This window comes from Lissotriton helveticus, chromosome 1_1, assembly GCF_964261635.1.
Source record: "Lissotriton helveticus chromosome 1_1, aLisHel1.1, whole genome shotgun sequence".
In the NCBI taxonomy this organism is placed as follows: Eukaryota; Metazoa; Chordata; class Amphibia; order Caudata; family Salamandridae; genus Lissotriton; species Lissotriton helveticus.
In genome coordinates this window covers 23,942,098-23,965,241 of record NC_136057.1, presented here as the reverse complement: position 1 = coordinate 23,965,241, position 23,144 = coordinate 23,942,098, and the positions used below count along the sequence as shown (strand labels likewise).

General features: G+C 49.0%; 1 protein-coding gene across 1 annotated transcript in view; it reads right to left on the bottom strand.

Annotated features, from left to right (window-relative positions):
* Positions 1-23,144, bottom strand: part of SLC43A1 (solute carrier family 43 member 1) — a 318,420-nt gene that overhangs the window by 204,414 nt on the left and 90,862 nt on the right. The window contains exons 3-4 of the mRNA XM_078674204.1: positions 12,330-12,522; positions 3,988-4,043 (exon numbers count right to left, since the gene is read on the bottom strand). Of these exons, the coding sequence (XP_078530330.1) occupies positions 3,988-4,043; positions 12,330-12,522 (249 nt within the window). The remainder of the gene's footprint in view (positions 1-3,987; positions 4,044-12,329; positions 12,523-23,144) is intronic.

Here is a 23,144-nt window from a genome sequence, read left to right as displayed (position 1 = left end):
AGAGAAGTGTGAGGGCACAGAGAATCTACAGCCAGAGAGGCAGGCTGTGGGAGAAAACTGCAGGAGACAGAGAAGTGTGAGGGCACAGAGAATCTGCAGCAAGAGAGGCAGGCTGTGAAAGAAAACTGCAGGAGACAGAGAAGTGTGAGGGCACAGCGAATCTACAGCAAGAGAGGCAGGCTGTGGGAGAAAACTGCAGGAGACAGAGAAGTGTGAGGGCACAGCGAATCTACAGCAAGAGAGGCAGGCTGTGGGAGAAAACTGCAGGAGACAGAGAAGTGTGAGGGCACAGGTAATTTCCAGTGAGAGAGGCAGGCTGTGAGAGAAAACTGCAGGAGACAGAGAAGTGTGAGGGCACAGAGAATCTACAGCGGGAGAGGCAGGCTGTGAGAGAAAACTGCAGGAGACAGAGAAGTGTGAGGGCACAGAGAATCTTCAGACAGAGAGGCAGGCTGTGAGAGAAAACTGCAGGAGACAGAGAAGTGTGAGGGCACAGAGAATCTACAGCGGGAGAGGCAGGCTGTGAGAGAAAACTGCAGGAGACAGAGAAGTGTGAGGGCACAGAGAATCTACAGCCAGAGAGACACCAACTGTAGGAGAGAACTGAAGTGAAGGAAGATGTGTGAGGGTACAAGAAATCAACAGCAAGAGAGACACCAACTATAGGAGTGAACTTTAAGTAGAGGAAGGTGTGTGGAGGCTTAAGGTATCAACGGGGACAGACAGGCTGTGGAAGAGAACTTCAAGAGCGTACGAAGTGTGAGGGCTCGAGGAATCAACAGCGAAAGAGAGACACTGACTAAAGGAGAGAACTCAGGGGGGAAGGTGTGTGAGGGCACAAGGCATCCACAGTGAGAGAGAGAGAGGCAGTGGGTGAGAACTGAAAGAGGAAGAGATCTGAAGGGCCAAGGAATGAACCCCAGGAGGGATACAGAGTGAGAGAGACTTTGAGGTGCAGGAGATGTGTGAGGGTGCAAGGAATCAAATGTGAGAGAGGCACAGGTGGATAGGAGAAACCGGAAGGTGAGAGAGGAGTGTGAGGGTACAAAGAATCAACAGCGAGAGAGACAGAGATCGTAGGAGGCAAGTGCTGAAAAGAGATGCGGGACAGAAACACGAACCAATAGGGAGAGAGTCAGACTGTGAGAGAGAAGTCGAGAAGAGAGATGTTTGAGGGCACAAATGATCACCGGCACAGGAGACAGACTGAGCGACAGAGACTGAGGGACACAGACTGAGGGACAAAGACTGAGGGACAGAGGCTGAGGGACGGAGACTGAGTGACAGAGACTGAGGGACGGAGACTGAGGGACAGAGACTGAGTGACAGAGACTGAGGGACGGAGACTGAGGGACAGAGACTGAGTGACAGAGACTGAGGGACAAAGACTGAGGGACAGAGGCTGAGGGACGGAGACTGAGGGACGGAGACTGAGGGACAGAGACTGAGTGACAGAGACTGAGGGACGGAGACTGAGGGACAGAGACTGAGTGACAGAGACTGAGGGACAAAGACTGAGGGACAGAGGCTGAGGGACGGAGACTGAGGGACGGAGACTGAGGGACAGAGACTGAGTGACAGAGACTGAGGGACGGAGACTGAGGGACAGAGACTGAGTGACAGAGACTGAGGGACGGAGACTGAGGGACAGAGACTGAGTGACAGAGACTGAGGGACGGAGACTGAGGGACAGAGACTGAGTGACAGAGACTGAGGGACAAAGACTGAGGGACAGAGGCTGAGGGACGGAGACTGAGGGACGGAGACTGAGGGACAGAGACTGAGTGACAGAGACTGAGGGACGGAGACTGAGGGACAGAGACTGAGTGACAGAGACTGAGGGACAAAGACTGAGGGACAGAGGCTGAGGGACGGAGACTGAGGGACGGAGACTGAGGGACAGAGACTGAGTGACAGAGACTGAGGGACGGAGACTGAGGGACAGAGACTGAGTGACAGAGACTGAGGGACAAAGACTGAGGGACAGAGGCTGAGGGACGGAGACTGAGGGACGGAGACTGAGGGACAGAGACTGAGTGACAGAGACTGAGGGACGGAGACTGAGGGACAGAGACTGAGGGACAGAGACTGAGGGACGGAGACTGAGGGACAGAGACTGAGTGACAGAGACTGAGGGACGGAGACTGAGGGACAGAGACTGAGTGACAGAGACTGAGGGACAAAGACTGAGGGACAGAGGCTGAGGGACGGAGACTGAGGGACGGAGACTGAGGGACAGAGACTGAGTGACAGAGACTGAGGGACGGAGACTGAGGGACAGAGACTGAGTGACAGAGACTGAGGGACAGAGACTGAAGGACAGAGACTGAGGGACAGAGACTGAGGGACAGAGACTGAGGGACACAGACTGAGGGACACAGACTGAGGGACAGAGACTGAGTGACAGAGACTGAGGGACGGAGACTGAGGGACAGAGACTGAGTGACAGAGACTGAGGGACACAGACTGAGGGACAGAGACTGAGGGACAGAGGCTGAGGGACGGAGACTGAGTGACAGACACTGAGGGACGGAGACTGAGGGACAGAGACTGAGTGACAGAGACTGAGGGACGGAGACTGAGGGACAGAGACTGAGTGACAGAGACTGAGGGACGGAGACTGAGGGACAGAGACTGAGTGACAGAGACTGAGGGACGGAGACTGAGGGACAGAGACTGAGTGACAGAGACTGAGGGACGGAGACTGAGGGACAGAGACTGAGTGACAGAGACTGAGGGGCGGAGACTGAGGGACAGAGACTGAGTGACAGAGACTGAGGGACGGAGACTGAGGGACAGAGACTGAGGGACAGAGACTGAGGGACAGAGACTGAGGGACACAGACTGAGGGACAGAGACTGATGGACAAAGACTGAGGGACGGAGACTGAGGGACAGAGACTGAGTGACAGAGACTGAGGGACACAGACTGAGGGACAGAGACTGAGGGACAGAGGCTGAGGGACGGAGACTGAGTGACAGACACTGAGGGACGGAGACTGAGGGACAGAGACTGAGTGACAGAGACTGAGGGACGGAGACTGAGGGACAGAGACTGAGTGACAGAGACTGAGGGACGGAGACTGAGGGACAGAGACTGAGTGACAGAGACTGAGGGACGGAGACTGAGGGACAGAGACTGAGTGACAGAGACTGAGGGACGGAGACTGAGGGACAGAGACTGAGTGACAGAGACTGAGGGACGGAGACTGAGGGACAGAGACTGAGTGACAGAGACTGAGGGGCGGAGACTGAGGGACAGAGACTGAGTGACAGAGACTGAGGGACGGAGACTGAGGGACAGAGACTGAGGGACAGAGACTGAGGGACGGAGACTGAGGGACACAGACTGAGGGACAGAGACTGATGGACAAAGACTGAGGGACGGAGACTGACGAAGAGCGATCTGTGAGCGCACTAGGAGTGAACAGCCGCGGTCGGTAATGGGTGTACCTGCAGGGCGGTGACGTGGGGAGGGGGAGGGACAGGATGGGGGGTAGTAATGCATGGATTACGGAGCTTTACAGGTAAGTAAACATATAAATAAATAAAACTAATGTCGTTGCGCGCACTGCATTGCATTTGGGGATGCAGTACACGCAACGAAATTCGTTTTATTAATTTATATGTTTACTTACCTGTAAAGCTCCGTAATCCATACATTACTACCCCCACCTTGCCCCTCCCCCTCCCCACGTCACCGCCCTGCAGGTACACCCATTACCGACCGCGGCTGGGAGTGAAGGAGTACAACAGAGACGTCCGGTGAGATCCGCGGGGCTGACCTGTGTGCAGAGAGGGGAGTAGAAGGAATTAAAAAAGGAGGGAAGGAGACGAGGTGAAGAGAGTGAATGGAGGGGAGGGTGAGGAGAGGAGAGGGAAAGGAGCAGACGGATGAAAGAGGAGAGACAGAGGCTGAGGAGGGGAGGGGAAGGATACTCCCACAGCGGGAGGGGGCTGCACAGGCTCAGTCACCTCTCTTACTCACCCAGGGGGTCGTAGGCAGCGAGGGCCATCAGCGCACAGGAGAGGGCGAAGCTGGCGCTGTGGAGAGAGAGAAACAGCATGAGTGGTCAGCAGGCGCTTCAGGGGGTCTCAGGGCGCTAGGGGAGAGGGCATGTCATTCTTCCTGACACTGGTGTCTCAGACAGCTCTCTGCCATGGAGGGACACGCCCCTCTCTGTCAGTACCTGGGAGAGCTTCTCTCATCCGAAGAGACTCCTGAGATTCAAGGTTTTATGTGCTTCAAACATGGGCAGTGTCTGTCTGAACCCTTCGTGAGACACCAGCTCAATACACTGCCCTCATACTTTCTAAATCCACACAGTGAACATTGCTTGAGCAGGGGGAGGCTGTTCGTTGCATGTGTCTCTTCTAAAAGTTCCAATTCCTGGGTCAGTTGTAATCTGAACGAAGAGAGTAGGCCTGGGCGGTGAACTTCGCTGCGTTTGCAAAGTTTGTGGAGTTTTCTGCATTCCACACTCCGCAGAGCTCGCGGAGTGCATAAAACTCTGCTTCGCGATGTGCAGCAGAGTTTTTTCCCCCTCGCGACTCGCGAACAATAAGTTCGCGGACAGTAAGTTCACGAGCGTGAGCTGCCGCTCGGGTAGTATTTCTATCCAAGCAGCAGAAATACCAGCACAAACTGCAGTTTGCACTGCACTCCGCCACTCGTGGAACTTCGCAGAGTTTTTTTGTAACTTCACGGAGTTCCGCGTAGCAAAACTCAGCGAACTACGCTCAGGTGTAGAAGAGAGACGACTCCTCGGACATGCAGAAACAGCATGGAGACACACGCCCTCCTTGGCCAACCTCATTTCCCTTCCACGAAGATGCAGCGCCTAAAATAGGCACATGAGGAACTCTAAAGCAACATTTTTCCAAAATCAATCAGACACGGCAGGGAATCGACCAATTTTTTTCTCGAAATTAACAGAAACCAACAAACGATCTGAAAGCACTTCTTAACTGTGAAACTTTTGCCGCCTTCTTCAATGAGAAAACCACACAGATACCCTAATGACATCCAGATCGCTCTCGAACTAATTCCATGCAACCCCTCCTACACCCGACCCATTCGATCTTCAAGCATGCCCAAATAATCTACTCATCCCATCCAAAAATAAGGCCACCTGGGCTAGCTTCAAGATCCTTGATGGGGCTGGCACTCAAATCTATTGACCTCTTTGAAATACTCCAACCACGTCGGCGATCCCCTCCCTTCGAAACTCTTAAATGAGTCCATTCACCTCCTACTCCAGTTATGGACTATGATAATTAATGCCCGATTCACCCAAGGCTCCGTACCCGACTGCCTCATAAGTGCCAGGTCACCGCTATCCTAAAGAAACCCAACTCCGATGAACCCGACCCCAACAATTACTGCCCCATCTCCAACATCCCTACTTTGGCCAAACTCTTAAAAAATATGTGCACTTACAGTTTCACCATCACATTGAACAATTACAACTCCCTGACCATTGTCAATCTGTCTTCTGATTGGGTGATAGCACCGAAACTGCCATGGTTCACATTGTCGCCCAGAATGAACCTTGCCTCCTGATCCATCTGGATCTGTCGGCCGCCTTCGACACCATCGACCATGCGGCCCCTGCTCGACCTTCTAGAACATAGGATGGGCCTCTTGGGCTCTGTGCACAATGGCTCTCCTCTTTTATACACAACAGATTTCAGTGCATTCTAATCAATAACACTCTTTCCAATCAGTCTCCCTTATCACTGGGCGATCACCAAGGCTCTATCTTCTGCCCGACGCTGTTTAACCCTTACGTGGAGCCCCTAACGGAAATCCTCAAACTCTCCCACATCGCATTCCACATGTATGCTGACGACACTCAACTATACTTGAAAATCTCGTCCCTTGAGGACATCTACACCCTCAACAACACCCTAACAATAAGGCAACATTGGTCGACTCGTAACCACCTCAAGCTCATTGCCCTTAAAACTGAAACCTACGGATCGCTCCACCCTCCTCCACTCCTATTGTCAAAGACCGCTCCCTCTTCTCACCACCTTGAATTGCACCCTATGCCTCGTTGGCGCTGCCAAATCCCTGTCATAACATTGGACAAATACCTCTCCATGCAAAAACACATCAGATCCTCAGTGTGGGAGCAATTTGTTGGAAAGCGCTATTACCAGAGGAGCTAACCATCCCTTGCATATTCTTAGGAAACTACGTGGCATATTAACAAGCGGCAGCGATAATTATCGCTGGCTGCGCTTAGCGAGAAAATAGTTACCGCCGGCTATCGCAGAAAATTATGGGCATGCTAGTTCTGTAATAACAACGCATAGCGCTATGGCAATAATTTACCAGCTATAGCGTTGTTTTCCATGGAACATCGCTGGTTTTCCAGCGATGTTCCATAGAAAACGGTGATAACCTTGCTGATACGACCATGTGGTCGTATCAGCATATTCCACTTAGCAGATATTAGTTTTTGGTGAAAACAGCGGTTTTCTCCAAAAACTAACGTCTGCTAAAATGCATGGGCAGCCTTGTAATTATCGAGATGTGCACATTAGCGATATTTGCAAGGTTGTACTGTCCAGTGACGCCCACTTTGCATCTCATTAGAGATGCAAAGGGAGGCGTCGGGTAAAAGGGTGCTAACACGCGATTCGGCATGTTATCACCCTCTTGTAAATAGGGCGATATTTTTATCTCCACTTTTATGGCTTTAAAAGCCAAAAAAGCGGAGATCAAGCCCTTGTAAATATGCCCCTAAAACCTTTCCTCCCTGAAGACCTCACAACTGAGATTCATGGACTTGTTCTGTTGAAATTAGACTATGGAAGCTCTACCCTGGCGGGCCTCCCAAGACCTCGCTTGCACCACTGAAGGTTGCACTGAATGCAGCAGCTTGGCTCATTACAGGATCCAAAATAGCGAGGATATCACCCGACCGCCTAGCCTCGATGCCAGGATTCATGTCAAGATTGCGTGCACGACCCACAAAGCGCTGCACCACAAGACCCCCTCCTACTCGACTCAGAAACTGACCCTATTGGGTGGAAACAGATCCTCGGGACGCACGGGTTCCCTACTACTTAAGCCACAAAAATAAGAAAGATAACCTTAAAGCGATCCTTCTCTGGAATTGCCCCAAAAATCTGGAACTCTCTCCCTACTAAGCTCAGATGCAGCCGATCCACATCCCTCTTCAGGAAGGAAGTAAAACATTTTCTTTGCAACAAATTCCTCTCTCAAGGCCCGATTCACAGAACTAACGGAAGACAAAATCCTAAACTTACTACCATTTTGGTGTTCAAAGAATGCACTTACTCATTTCGGTATTCACAGAAGTTAGGACTCCTAACTTTACTACTCCTAAACTGAGAAAAATCCTAACTTTAAGACTTTTGTTATTCACAGAAGGCATTTCGGAATCCTAAAGTTAGGAGTCTTAACTTCTGTGAATACCGACATGAGTAAGTGCCTTCTGTGAATACCGAAATGAGTAAGTGCCTTCTGTGAATACCGACATGAGTAAGTGCCTTCTGTGAATACCGAAATGAGTAAGTGCCTTCTGTGAATACCAAAATGAGTAAGTGCCTTCTGTGAATACCGAAATGAGTAAGTGCCTTCTGTGAATACCGAAATGAGTAAGTGCCTTCTGTGAATACCGACATGAGTAAGTGCCTTCTGTGAATACCGAAATGAGTAAGTGTCTTCTGTGAATACCGAAATGAGTAAGTGCCTTCTGTGAATACCGACATGAGTAAGTGCCTTCTGTGAATACCGAAATGAGTAAGTGCCTTCTGTGAATACCAAAATGAGTAAGTGCCTTCTGTGAATACCAAAATGAGTAAGTGCCTTCTGTGAATACCGAAATGAGTAAGTGCCTTCTGTGAATACCGACATAAGTAAGTGCCTTCTGTGAATACCGAAATGAGTAAGTGCCTTCTGTGAATACCAAAATGAGTAAGTGCCTTCTGTGAATACCGACATGAGTAAGTTCCTTCTGTGAATACCGAAATGAGTAAGTGCCTTCTGTGAATACCGACATGAGTAAGTGCCTTCTGTGAATACCAAAATGAGTAAGTGCCTTCTGTGAATACCGAAATGAGTAAGTGCCTTCTGTGAATACCGACATGAGTAAGTGCCTTCTGTGAATACCGAAATGAGTAAGTGCCTTCTGTGAATACCAAAATGAGTAAGTGCCTTCTGTGAATACCGAAATGAGTAAGTGCCTTCTGTGAATACCGAAATGAGTAAGTGCCTTCTGTGAATACCAAAATGAGTAAGTGCCTTCTGTGAATACCGAAATGGGTAAGTGCCTTCTGTGAATACCAAATGAGTAAGTGTCTTCTGTGAATACCGAAATGGGTAAGTGCCTTCTGTGAATACCAAATGAGTAAGTGTCTTCTGTGAATACCAAAATGAGTAAGTGCCTTCTGTGAATACCGAAACCGAAATGGGTAAGTGCCTTCTGTGAATACCAAATGAGTAAGTGTCTTCTGTGAATACCAAAATGAGTAAGTGCCTTCTGTGAATACCAAAATGAGTAAGTGCCTTCTGTGAATACCGACATGAGTAAGTGCCTTCTGTGAATACCGAAATGAGTAAGTGCCTTCTGTGAATACCAAAATGAGTAAGTGCCTTCTGTGAATACCGAAATGAGTAAGTGCCTTCTGTGAATACCCAAATGAGTAAGTGCCTTCTGTGAATACCGACATGAATGAGTAAGTGCCTTCTGTGAATACCGACATGAGTAAGTGCCTTCTGTGAATACCGAAATGAGTAAGTACCTTCTGTGAATACCAAAATGAGTAAGTGCCTTCTGTGAATACCAAAATGAGTAAGTGCCTTCTGTGAATACCGAAATGAGTAAGTGCCTTCTGTGAATACCGACATGAGTAAGTGCCTTCTGTGAATACCGAAATGAGTAAGTGCCTTCTGTGAATACCGAAATGAGTAAGTGCCTTCTGTGAATACCGAAATGAGTAAGTGCCTTCTGTGAATACCGAAATGAGTAAGTGCCTTCTGTGAATACCGAAATGGGTAAGTGCCTTCTGTGAATACCAAATGAGTAAGTGTCTTCTGTGAATACCGAAATGGGTAAGTGCCTTCTGTGAATACCAAATGAGTAAGTGTCTTCTGTGAATACCAAAATGAGTAAGTGCCTTCTGTGAATACCGAAACCGAAATGGGTAAGTGCCTTCTATGAATACCAAATGAGTAAGGGCCGGATGTAGGTCGGTCGGTAACGGCCGAAAATCGGTATTTTCGGCCGTTACCGACCGAGATTCACAAAATGGTATGTAGGGCCACATATTTTACAGATTCGGTAAATTTACCGATCGGTAAATTTACCGAATCTGTAAAATACCGAATCGGTATTTTTACCGATTCGGTAACAATGAGATGTAGGTGGGACTCTTCTGAGTCCCACAAGCCTTACAGAATCGGTATTTTACCATGAAATTCAACTTCATGGTAAAAAACCGATTCCGGTGTGCATGCACATGTGTGCATGCACACCTGTGCCATATGACAGGCAGACCTGCCCTTAGGGCAGGTATGCCTGCCACATGGCCCCCGAAACTTTTTTGGGGGTGCTAGAGGGTGTCAAAGTGACACCCCCTGCACCCTTATCAAAATCGGTATTTACCGATTCGGTAAATACCGACCGGTAATGCCCCATTCATTCCTATGGGCTTCAAAGCCCATAGGAATGAATGGGGCATTACCGGTCGGTATTTACCGAATCGGTAAATACAGATATTTACCGATTCGGTAAAAGGAACATCTGGATGTTCCTACATATCCACCCCTTAGATTTACCGATTTTTAATTACCGAATCGGTAGGATTCGGTAATTAAAAATCGGTAAATCTATTTTACCTACATCTGGGCCTGTGTGTCTTCTGTGAATACCAAAATGAGTAAGTGCCTTCTGTGAATACCGAAATGAGTAAGTGCCTTCTGTGAATACCGAAATGAGTAAGTGCCTTCTGTGAATACCAAAATGAGTAAGTGCCTTCTGTGAATACCGAAATGGGTAAGTGCCTTCTGTGAATACCGAAATGAGTAAGTGCCTTCTGTGAATACCAAAATGAGTAAGTGCCTTCTGTGAATACCGAAATGGGTAAGTGCCTTCTGTGAATACCAAATGAGTAAGTGCCTTCTGTGAATACCGAAATGAGTAAGTGCCTTCTGTGAATACCGAAATGAGTAAGTGCCTTCTGTGAATACCGAAATGAGTAAGTGGCTTCTGTGAATACCGAAATGAGTAAGTGCCTTCTGTGAATACCGAAATGAGTAAGTGCCTTCTGTGAATACCGAAATGAGTAAGTGCCTTCTGTGAATACCGAAATGGTAGTAAGTTTAGGATTTTGTCCTAAGTTAGTTCTGTGAATCGGGCCCTCGCTGTGGACCTGTCTTGGATCCGACTCATCGGTTCGCTTCCGTCCGGCTACTTGTCATTTGCTACTTTTTGCTTCAGAATATGTTTGCTTCCCCTTCCTATACTATACTAGTGAGCCCCTTTCTCCTGGCCACCATTATCATATGTATATATATTTATTGTACTCTAATGTTTTTATATTACTTCCTATCCCCTATCGTCTTCTTTTGTACAGTTTCTGTAGGTGCTCTGTCACCCTGATGCGTTATGTTCGCGCTATATAAGACTCTGAATAAATAAATACATAAATATCTCGACTTCCAGCTCCTGCAAGGCATATTCTGCTTGAATTGAATCTCTTGAAGGCCTTTATAAATAAATAAATAAATAAGTACATGATACAAGCAACAAGAATAAAAGAAAAAAGAAATGCCACGTGCCACACATAACCCAACAACTGGCCGAGGAATAAACTTGCACGAAAAAATGACACTTGTCCTTACCCTTAAAATCAAAACATCATGTTATTTTATGAGCAAAGACGAGGGCAATTTGTAGCTGCAAGATATTTATTTATTTATTTATTTATTTATTTTAACAACTTGTAAAGTGCACAAATACCCGTAGGCGTCTCGGCGCTGATTTGCCATAGCAGACAACACAGTAACATCCAGCTGCACCCTCCCAGCCCCTCCCGTCAACCAATCAACCACCAGCACAAATATTTCATTTTAATGAAATCAACATGAGATATTCGATGCAAAAAGGTAGGGGCCGGATTAGAACAATGGTCGACTTTAAGGAAAGGATTTTATGTGAGATCAGGTCCGAATTTTTGTTGGGGGTAGGATAAGACTAGAGATAAAGGCTGCGGTCAGGAAACCGATCAGGCTTCAGGCTGGAGTAAGGGACAGGGTCGCGACTGATTGGGCCGGGTCAGGGGGAAGGACAAGCTATCATGGGATGGGGTTTACGGTTATGCATCCATTATCTGGACACTTGTGGCCATGTGTTTGTTGCTAAGCCTGGGCCGTGAACTTTGATCCGTTCGCGGAGTTTGCGGAGTTTTCTGCACTCCGCACTCCGCGGAGTGCGAGTTTCTACACGAGCGGCAGGAATACCAGCACAAACTGCAGTTCGCACTACACTCTGCCACTCGCGGAACTTCGCAGAGGTTTTTTGAAACTTCGCGGAGCTTTGCGTAGCAAAACTCTGCGAACTTCGCCCAGCCTGTCCATCCACACCTAGGCATCCTTCGATCCTTCACCTCATGGGAACGGTGTTCATAGAAGGGTCGAACGCCTCTTGGAAGTAGTCAAGACAGAACACATCTGTGCCCACCCATCTTCGGGGGTGCCCCATCAAGAGACTTAGTGGATTCAACATTTTCAGAATTTAAGAATCTTAGAGGCACACAGGGGAGAACGTCTAGACAGAATCCATCCCGCTGTGGGTACAAGTTCTTGGTGGTCCCCAGGGTGAGGTGATGAGGGACCTGAGGGAACAGAAGAGATGAATGAAGGAAGGACGCGACTATGGCTGACGGCATGGCGAGCTCTTGGTAATATCAAGAGTTGAGGTCAGTGAAGGCTAAAGAGCTGAGGAGAGCAAGACACGAAGAGAGAAGTCACGGTGTGCAGGACATCTTGGGAGGTGCAGTCAAGGAGTTGGGTGTTCGGCTGGTCGTCGCAGGGATACGAGCTCAACCCTCTCCGCAGGACGCAGAGTGTTGGGTTGGGGGGTCATCGGGAGCGTGAAGTCAGATTTCACCGGGATGAGTGTCTTGGTGAGCGGCTGGTGGTGTTCAGAGGCGGTACATTAGCACTTTCCACCTTCCTGTGGCTATTCAGAAAGATGATTTCGCACTGTACCAAACCAAAGACTGGGAAAGACCACCCAGACCGCCTAGAAGCCCCATCAGCGCCTCTCGACAGGGCTGAGCACCCCCTCTTACCTGCCCACGAGACGCAGCGGCCGGGGTCCGTATCTGTCCATGAGGATGCCCAGAGGCAGCGTCGCCGCACTCAGCAGGAAGGATCCGATGGTGAACCCCAAGTTCAGCATCTCCTCCTGCTTCACACAGGTTGGCCACTCATGGGGTATCGAGGCGTTCGCAGAAGCCTCCGCTGAGGTGGTGGAGTTCTCATCTGTGAGGAGAGAGTGGGAGAGAATTATTAACCAGAGGCCACTGAGCATCACACTGAGGCAAGGTGAGGGGTACACCATCCATGCACTGCACCCCAAAACTACCAGAGGCCACTGAGCATCACACTGAGGCAAGGTGAGGGGTACATCATCCATTCACTGCACTCCAAAACTGGAAGAAACCGAGCAATGTACTGAGCCGTGGCCACAGCCTGCGTTTTCTTTCAACTTTTTAGAGTTCACAAATTTCAAAGTTTTAAAAAAACGACACAACATTTCAGAGGAAAACTGTTTAGAATACTCAACACCCCAAAAATCTGTCACACAACAAATGATTGATGAGCTGACGGAGCGGGACCTCAATATCATCCTTTCACGATGAGGCAAGTTAAGGCGCAAAGGTAGGCTGTCCTGTTTTCAGTTTCTATTTTTGGTAAATTCTGGTGTTTTTTTTTCAGTGTTTTCAATATCTTAAAAAACAGTTGTTATCAGTGGTTACACATTTTCACGCCACTAAAAACAACAGAAAAAGTGTTTTTCCGGTGTTTATGGAACGTTTTGCTTTTATCATTGCTTGCTTTCTGCACTGAAAAAACATAGGGCCCGATTCACAGAATGAATTTAAGACTCAATCCTAAACTTACTACTTTTGGCATTCACAGAATGCACTTACTACTTTTGGTATTCACAGAAGTTAGGATTTTGTCTTAAGTCTGTCTTAAGTCTGTCTTAAGACAAACTTAATACAAAATCCTAACTTCTGTGAATACCAAAAGGAGTAGGTTCATTCTGTCAATGCCAAAAGTAGTAAGTGCATTCTGTGAATACCAAAATAGTAGTAAGTTTAGGATTGAGTCTTAAGTTCATTCTGTGAATCGGGCCCATGGTATATAGACAGTGTACGTATAGTGTATATGAGGTCCAAAGAGATTTTTGCAAATTAATCTTATTGTGGTACACCATACAATACTTCTTCAGAGAGTCTTTGGTCGTGTGTGCTCGCGCTTTCCTTCCCATGTAAACTTCCTTGAAAAGGCCCTCTCAGCATTCATAGCCCCTTGGGCTGATAACCGTCAGCTAAGGGACACAGTTGGGATGACGCTTTCTTTGATGCCACATAAAGCACGAAATGATAAATATTTGCGTTTTAGTTCCTGGGCATAAGAAAACAGTGCACCAGAATGGACTAAAAAGTCAATAGCTTCCCTCATTAACTCTGAAGATTGTAAAGATGCTTTCAGCATACCATCTAACAAGTGGCAAGGATCTCCTACAGGGAATCACTTCAGCTCGGGTATCAATTTTGACAGGTCATCACACAAATTCTTTATATACGTAGCTGAATCACTACAAATACAAATAATATCACTCCAATCTTTGTTGGACTTGGAAAGAACCTTTTTTGCAGAGCATTACAAGTGACACTGCGTTCCATGTTTTCCAAAAGTCTGGTGTCACGTTTTCACCACTATCCCAGATGCTTGGTGATATATATACTTGTCACTATACCTTGCATTTACTGTTTATAGCCTGGGGTGTTGGCAATTCACCTACTATCAATACTGACCCACTAGAAACTATGGTCTGATGTATTAAGGGTTTTTACCCATTCTCTGTGGGTAAATGTGATGACACATATTAGGAAAGATTTTTATGAAACTAGCCATTTTACCTATCAGTGAAAGAATCAAATGCAGCCAAAATACCAAATATGAGTTTGATATGTCCTGATTCTCTACAGTTTATAAAATAAACTAAACCTAAAACGTGAAACTAAACCCTGCATCCTTAGACCAAAGGCCATAAAACTGAAAAAAGTAAAAGGAAGAAGAAACAATATTTTAGTGGCATCCCTAAAGAACAAAACTCAAGCAGAATAATGTTAGCCAGTCTTTCTTACTACTAGCTTGTATAACAAAGGTACATTTTATTGACCCCCTTCAGTAAGAACAAAATGACTCTTTCACTTTATTTTTACTTTCTTTGAATGGCATTTAGTTTGTGGTTGTGCAGGTGTTTTTTCAGTGTTTATATGTTTTCACCGGTGAGGGCTATTTTTCTTTCAGTGGGGTTTTATCAGTTATTATAGGTTTAAACTTAAACCCCACAGCCTACGCAAAGGCTTGTCACCTGAAGAATGCCCACAAAAGCCCACCTTTGAGTAATAGATGGGTGGCAGAGCTTGGATGGCAGCACATGCCTACCTTTGAGTAGTAGCTGGGTGGCAGAGGTTGGACTAACAATAAATGCCTACCCTTGAGTAGTAGTTGAGTGGCAGAGCTTGGATGGTAATAAATATCTACCTTTGAGTAGTAGCTCGGTGTCAGAGCTTGCATGCCAATAAATGCCTACTGTTGAGTAGTATGTAGGTGGCAGAGTTTGGACTGTCAGTACATGCTCACCTTTGAGCAGTAGGTGTGTGGCAGAGTTTGGACTGGCAGTAGATGCCCACCTTTGAGTAGTAGCTGGCCGGCAGAGGTTGGACTGGCAGTGCATGCCCACCTTTGAGTAGTAGCTGGCCGGCAGAGCTTGGGCTGGTAGTAGATGCCCACCTTTGAGTAGTAGGTGAGTGGCAGAGCTTGGGTGGCAGTACATGCTCACCTCTGAGCAGTAGGTGTGTGGCTGGGCTTGGGCTGGCAGTATATGCCCACCTTTGAGTAGTAGGTGGCTGGCAGAGTTTGGGCTGGCAGTATATGCCCACCTTTGAGTAGTAGCTGGCCGGCAGAGCTTGGGCTGGTAGTAGATGCCCACCTTTGAGTAGTAGGTGGCTGGCAGAGCTTGGGCTGGCAGTACATGCCCACCTTTGAGTAGTAGGTGGCTGGCAGAGCTTGGGCTGGCAGTACATGCCCACCTTTGAGTAGTAGCTGGGTGGCAGAGCTTGGCCTGGCAGTACATGCCCACCTTTGAGTAGTAGGTGGCTGGCAGAGTTTGGGCTGGCAGTACATGCCCACCTTTGAGTAGTAGGTGTCTGGCAGAGTGTGGGCTGGCAGTACGTGCCCACCTTTGAGTAGTAGGTGAGTGGCAGAGCTTGGCCTGGCAGTAGATGCCCACCTTTGAGTAGTAGCTGGGTGGCAGAGCTTGGGCTGGCAGTAGATGCCCACCTTTGAGTAGTAGCTGGCTGGCAGAGCTTGGGCTGGCAGTACATGCTCACCTTTGAGTAGTAGGTGGGTGGCAGAGCTTGGGCTGGCAGTACATGCTCACCTTTGAGTAGTAGGTGGCTGGCAGAGCTTGGGCTGGCAGTACATGCTCACCTTTGAGTAGTAGGTGGGTGGCAGAGCTTGGGCTGGCAGTACATGCCCACCTTTGAGTAGTAGGTGGGTGGCAGAGCTTGGGCTGGCAGTACATGCCCACCTTTGAGTAGTAGGTGGGTGGCAGAGCTTGGGCTGGCAGTACATGCTCACCTTTGAGTAGTAGGTGGGTGGCAGAGTTTGGGCTGGCAGGACATGTCCACCTTTGAGTAGTAGCTGGCTGGCAGAGTTTGGACTGGCAGTACATGCCCACCTTTGAGTAGTAGCTGGCTGGCAGAGTTTGGGCTGGCAGTAGATGCCCACCTTTGAGTAGTAGGTGGCTGGCAGAGCTTGGGCTGGCAGTAGATGCCCACCTTTGAGTAGTAGCTGGGTGGCAGAGCTTGGGCTGGCAGTAGATGCCCACCTTTGAGTAGTAGGTGGGTGGCAGAGCTTGGGCTGGCAGTACATGCCCACCTTTGAGTAGTAGCTGGCTGGCAGAGCTTGGGCTGGCAGTACATGCCCACCTTTGAGTAGTAGGTGAGTGGCAGAGTTTGGGCTGGCAGTACATGCTCACCTTTGAGTAGTAGCTGGCTGGCAGAGCTTGGGCTGGCAGTACATGCCCACCTTTGAGTAGTAGGTGAGTGGCAGAGTTTGGGCTGGCAGTACATGCTCACCTTTGAGTAGTAGCTGGCTGGCAGAGCTTGGGCTGGCAGTACATGCTCACCTTTGAGTAGTAGCTGGCTGGCAGAGCTTGGGCTGGCAGTACATGCTCACCTTTGAGTAGTAGCTGGCTGGCAGAGCTTGGGCTGGCAGTACATGCCCACCTTTGAGTAGTAGGTGTGTGGCAGAGTTTGGGCTGGCAAGACATGTCCACCTTTGAGTAGTAGCTGGCTGGCAGAGTTTGGGCTGGCAGTACATGCCCACCTTTGAGTAGTAGGTGGCTGGCAGAGTTTGGGCTGGCAGTACATGCTCACCTTTGAGCAGTAGGTGGCTGGCAGAGTTTGGGCTGGCAGTACATGCTCACCTTTGAGCAGTAGGTGGCTGGCAGAGTTTGGGCTGGCAGTACATGCTCACCTTTGAGTAGTAGCTGGCTGGCAGAGTTTGGGCTGGCAGTACATGCTCACCTTTGAGTAGTAGGTGAGTGGCAGAGCTTGGGCTGGCAGTACATGCTCACCTTTGAGCAGTAGGTGGCTGGCAGAGTTTGGGCTGGCAGTACATGCTCACCTTTGAGTAGTAGCTGGCTGGCAGAGTTTGGGCTGGCAGTACATGCTCACCTTTGAGTAGTAGGTGAGTGGCAGAGCTTGGGCTGGCAGTACATGCCCACCTTTGAGTAGTAGGTGGCTAGCAGAGCTTGGGCTGGCAGTACATGTCCTCCTTTGAGTAGTAGCTGGCTGGCAGAGCTTGGGCTGGCAGTACATGCTCACCTTTGAGTAGTAGGTGGCTGGCGGAGTTTGAGCTGGCAGTACATGCTCACCTTTGAGTAGTAGCTGGCTGGCAGAGCTTGGGCTGGCAGTACATGCCCACCTTTGAGTAGTAGCTGGCTGGCAGAGTTTGGGCTGGCAGTACATGCTCACCTTTGAGTAGTAGCTGGCTGGCAGAGTTTGGGCTGGCAGTACATGCCCTCCTTTGAGTAGTAGGTGAGTGGCAGAGCTTGGGCTGGCAGTACATGCTCACCTTTGAGTAGTAGGTGGCTGGCAGAGCTTGGGCTGGCAGGACATGTCCACCTTTGAGTAGTAGCTGGCTGGCGGAGTTTGGGCTGGCAGTACATGCCCTCCTTTGAGTAGTAGCTGGCTGGCAGAGTTTGGGCTGGCAGTACATGCTCACCTTTGAGTAGTAGCTGGCTGGCAGAGTTTGGGCTGGCAGTACATGCTCACCTTTGAGTAGTAGGTGGGTGGCAGAGCTTGGGCTGGCAGTAGATGCCCACCTTTGAGTAGTAGGTGGCTGGCAGAGTTTGGGCTGGCAGTACATGCTCACCTTTGAGTAGTAGGTGTGTGGCAGAGCTTGGGCTGGCAGTACATGCCCACCTTTGAGTAGTAGGTGTGTGGCAGAGTTTGGGCTGGCAGTACATGCTCACCTTTGAGTAGTAGGTGGCTGGCAGAGCTTGGGCTGGCAGTACATGCTCACCTTTGAGTAGTAGGTGTGTGGCAGAGCTTGGGCTGGCAGTACATGCCCACCTTTGAGTAGTAGGTGTGTGGCAGAGTTTGGGCTGGCAGTACATGCTCACCTTTGAGTAGTAGGTGGCTGGCAGAGCTTGGGCTGGCAGTACATGCTCACCTTTGAGTAGTAGGTGGCTGGCGGAGTTTGAGCTGGCAGTACATGCTCACCTTTGAGTAGTAGCTGGCTGGCAGAGCTTGGGCTGGCAGTACATGCCCTCCTTTGAGTAGTAGCTGGCTGGCAGAGCTTGGGCTGGCAGGACATGTCCACCTTTGAGTAGTAGGTGTGTGGCAGAGCTTGGGCTGGCAGTACATGCCCACCTTTGAGTAGTAGCTGGCTGGCAGAGTTTGGGCTGGCAGTACATGCTCACCTTTGAGTAGTAGCTGGCTGGCAGAGTTTGGGCTGGCAGTACATGCCCACCTTTGAGTAGTAGGTGTGTGGCAGAGCTTGGGCTGGCAGTACATGCCCTCCTTTGAGTAGTAGGTGAGTGGCAGAGCTTGGGCTGGCAGTACATGCTCACCTTTGAGTAGTAGGTGGCTGGCAGAGCTTGGGCTGGCAGGACATGTCCACCTTTGAGTAGTAGCTGGCTGGCGGAGTTTGAGCTGGCAGTACATGCCCACCTTTGAGTAGTAGCTGGCTGGCAGAGTTTGGGCTGGCAGTACATGCCCTCCTTTGAGTAGTAGCTGGCTGGCGGAGTTTGGGCTGGCAGTACGTGCCCACCTTTGAGTAGTAGGTGTGTGGCAGAGTTTGGGCTGGCAGTACATGCCCTCCTTTGAGTAGTAGCTGGCTGGCGGAGTTTGGGCTGGCAGTACGTGCCCACCTTTGAGTAGTAGGTGAGTGGCAGAGTTTGGGCTGGCAGTACATGCCCTCCTTTGAGTAGTAGCTGGCTGGCGGAGTTTGGGCTGGCAGTACGTGCCCACCTTTGAGTAGTAGGTGCGTGGCAGAGCTTGGGCTGGCAGTAGATGCCCACCTTTGAGTAGTAGGTGAGTGGCAGAGTTTGGGCTGGCAGTACATGCCCTCCTTTGAGTAGTAGGTGGCTGGCAGAGTTTGGGCTGGCAGTAGATGCCCACCTTTGAGTAGTAGGTGAGTGGCAGAGTTTGGGCTGGCAGTACATGCCCTCCTTTGAGTAGTAGGTGGCTGGCAGAGTTTGGGCTGGCAGTAGATGCCCACCTTTGAGTAGTAGGTGAGTGGCAGAGTTTGGGCTGGCAGTACATGCTCACCTTTGAGTAGTAGCTGGGTAACTGAGCTTGGGCAGACAGTACAGGCCCACCTTTGAGTAGTAGCTGGCTGGCAGAGCTTGGATGGCAGTACATGCCCACCTTCAGTGTTTATATGTTTTCACCGGTGGGGCTATTTTTCGTTCAGTGGGGTTTTATCAGTTATTATAGGTTTAAACCTAAAACCCCACAGCCTACGCAAAGGCTTGTCACCTGAAGAATGCCCACAAAAGCCCACCTTTGAGTAGTAGCTGGCTGGCAGAGCTTGGATGGCAGTACATGCCCACCTTCAGTGTTTATATGTTTTCACCGGTGGGGCTATTTTTCGTTCAGTGGGGTTTTATCAGTTATTATAGGTTTAAACCTAAAACCCCACAGCCTACGCAAAGGCTTGTCACCTGAAGAATGCCCACAAAAGCCCACCTTTGAGTAGTAGGTGGCTGGCAGAGCTTGGGCTGGCAGTACATGCTCACCTTTGAGTAGTAGCTGGGTGGCTGAGCTTGGGCTGGCAGTACATGCCCACCTTTGAGTAGTAGGTGTGTGGCAGAGTTTGGGCTGGCAGTACATGCTCACCTTTGAGTAGTAGGTGGCTGGCAGATCTTGGGCTGGCAGTTCATGCCCACCTTTAAGCCTCTTCCAACCCTCCATATCACTTGTGCTCACAGTTCAACAGAATCACCCCTCCCATCCTTTGGCGTCAGCAGCTCACATGTTTTTCCGACCAAGTCGATAAGGCGGACTGTGCGGAGAACTGATAACAGCAGAGCCCCCCTCTGTCTGCCGCCCTAAGGGTCTGAGCAGTGACGTCATCACTGAAAAGCAACCCCTCCTCCCCCTCACACTGTGTAAACTCGAATCCATCCGCCATCTTCACAGACAAGGCTTACCTTCTAAGGCTTCACACCTGCAATGCCCACCCTTAGGGCGTGAATGCCCAAGCCCCCTAACGCCAGTCACCTCACTGAAACAAAGCCCCCTGAGGTGAGGGACCATCGCCAGTGACCTCACTTCCTCTCTTGGCTGCAGTGCAGAACGATCAGTGACTGATCCACCTCAAACCCACTTGAATCCACTCCAGGTTGCAGCATCTTCCCGTCTTCCTTTTGGGGCTGTGATGCAACAGACACAAGGGTTCGAGCTCTCTGGGCTCAGGTCCTGGAACCCGCAACCAGGGGCGACCCCTCTCATCGGTCACCTGCGTCAGGTATAATGTATGCAAGAGGGGGTGTTCCAACGCAAGAAACGGTCGTAGAAGTGACGCCGTGAAATCTACCAGATTTCACTGCGCCACTTCTAGAACGCAAATGCGTCAATATCTTACGCCTGCCTCATGACAGGCGTAAGACTGACGCAGGCCCTTTCACATGGGACTTGCCCATGTGTAATGAACCATTGCGGAGTTGCATCACTTTTGTGCCTACAGATACATCAGAAATACTGACGTATCTGTAACTCCTTGTGCCATGATGCGTCATACTGTAAATATGATGCATCATTGGTGTCGCAAGGAGGGCGCAGTGAAAAGTGATGCATCGTTGTTTTCTCGCAGCGATGCGTCACTTTTCATAAATGAGGCTCCAAGTGTGCAAAGGAAGTAACGCACCAGCCAACAACATACACACGACACCAGAGGAGACCAATAGGAAACCAGAGCATCCGAGTACATACTGCCCCAGGGCGCCGGGAAAAGACATCACGCTTTGTATCAACCTTGTTAGGATGAAAGGCTGTGCTGTCATTGCTAGGGTTCAAACCTGAAATCTGCTTATGACACACAGGGTCTCATGTACAAAGGGCCCGATTCACAGAATGAACTTAAGACTCAATCCTAAACTTACTACTATTTTAGTATTCACTGAATGCACTTACTACTTATGGCATTCACAGAATGCACTTACTACTTTTGGTATTCACAGAAGTCAGGATTTTGTCTTAAGTTTGTCTTAAGACAAACTTAAGACAGACTTAAGACCTTCCTCTTTTGACCTTTGTATTTACCACTGGGTTCCGCCCACAGCCCACCCAAGCCATTGATACTCCAATCCCCACAAAGTATAACAGGAGAAGTTCACAGTGCCAGCTCAGTATTAAGAAAGTCCATAACTTCAGGATCAACCCGGTGGACCCCTATACTGAGCATATAGTAAATATGGCATTGTGATAAAGGCATTCCGCTAACACCCAGACTCCCAGCGTACCCGACTTACATCTCTTATATTTTATATCCTGCCTCCGGGACAAGATGGCAACCCCTCTGGTTGTAGCTCCTTGTATAGTGTTTGGCGATAAGTTTCTACCCAAGCTGCTCCATTAGCTTCCCCCTAGCACCCTCTAAGTAAATCTCCTGTAGACAATGAATATCGGCGCAAAGTGTTTCCAAATCGATTGCTGCCTTCTGTCTCTTAGCCTAATCATTCAAGCCGCATATATTTTCTGTTGCTATCCGAATACTCATCAACTATAATAGTAACTGTGTTTCTGGATAAAATAAACTGTGTCTGTTTGTTTATTGACCCATTTTAACATTGCACCAACAATATCCCCTCTCCTTTTCCACTCTTTGTAGGAATCCTCATGTACCATGTTTTGTGTGTTTTTCCCCTCCCACCACATCCTGCATTGAGGTCCCCCCACCCAACCGTGCCCCCCCTCTTCACCCCCATCTCCCCCATCCCTATCCCCTCCCCCAACCACCCCATACACTAGCAAATAGGTCAGCAATGACCTTATGTGATGAATGAAAACACATCCCAAAATTCCTAGAATGTTCAAACAAATTCATCAAAGTGGGCTTATTTAAGAAAGAAATTCTCCTCAGAAGTAAAGCAAATCCCATTAAATGTCACCACCATGGATGTCCTGCAAAGTTAGCCTATTGCAGACCTCTGTTGCTCCAGTCATGATGTACTAGCGCTTCCTTTTGCTTCCTTCAGCTAGTCCTGGGCCTTCATTTGTGATGTGAACATCCGTACCCTTCCATTCGAGATTACCTTGAGCCGAGCTGGGCTCAGAAGATGGGCTTCACAGCGTATTGACTGGAAAGGTGAGGTCATTTGGCGTAACCTCCACCTCCTTTCGACAGTGGTGCGGCAGAAATCTGGTCGAGCAAAAAATGTATGGCCCTCAAAAGAGCATTTAGTATCTGGCCTTGCTTTGTCTGAAATAGCCTGTCGATGATGAAAGTTGGCAACAAAAAACTAAGACTGCCCTGGGCCGTTCTGCCTGTCCAACCAGATTATTTTTCTGCAGCATCAAGGGGAAGGGGTGTGCTCGTTGTACCTCAGCATCACAGTTCCAGTGTGATAAGTCAGGAAAAGTGCCCTTTAGGAGGCCCACCATAAATGCTCTCGATCGTGACCCTCGACATTCTCAGCTAGCCCCAGGAACCTACGGTTGTTTCGGCGTTGCTGGTTCTCGAAATCCTCAAGTTTCCACATTACATCTGCCACTCTGCCACCTGCTTGTCTTGTGCCTCTTCACATGTCTGGAGCTTCTCGACTTCTCCCTCTACAGCTGCTGCCCTGTCTTCGACATGAGTCATCATTTCTTTCATTTTGTTGCAGATCTTACTCACTTTCCGGATTGACCCCTGTAGCTTTTTAGTTGTTTGATGCGCCCTGCGCTTCTCCTGTCGAGTCTCGCCCTGCATCTGTTTCAAAGTGGCATGATATAGGTCTATAAAGGGGTGGACTTTGGAATCAGTGGAACCCTCCTGTAGTGCGAATTGTGCACCCACGTGCTCGATATATATTTGTCTGGTGGAGGAACAATCCCATCTCAGTCTACGGGACGCACTGGTATAGGTATTTTGTCCTTGAATGTTTGCCTTAGACTTGGTCCCTTGTTTTTGAGTGGAAATCCTGTGATGAATCCTCCCACCCAGAGTCTTCTTCTGTGAGCCCCCCGCTTGAGACCGAAATATCAGAGTCATCCGTGAGGGAGTAAAATATATCTTCTGATTCTGGTGATCCCCGCGGATAATTGAGCCAGGGTGCTTGTAGGGTTCCTTGTACTCTGGTCCCACCC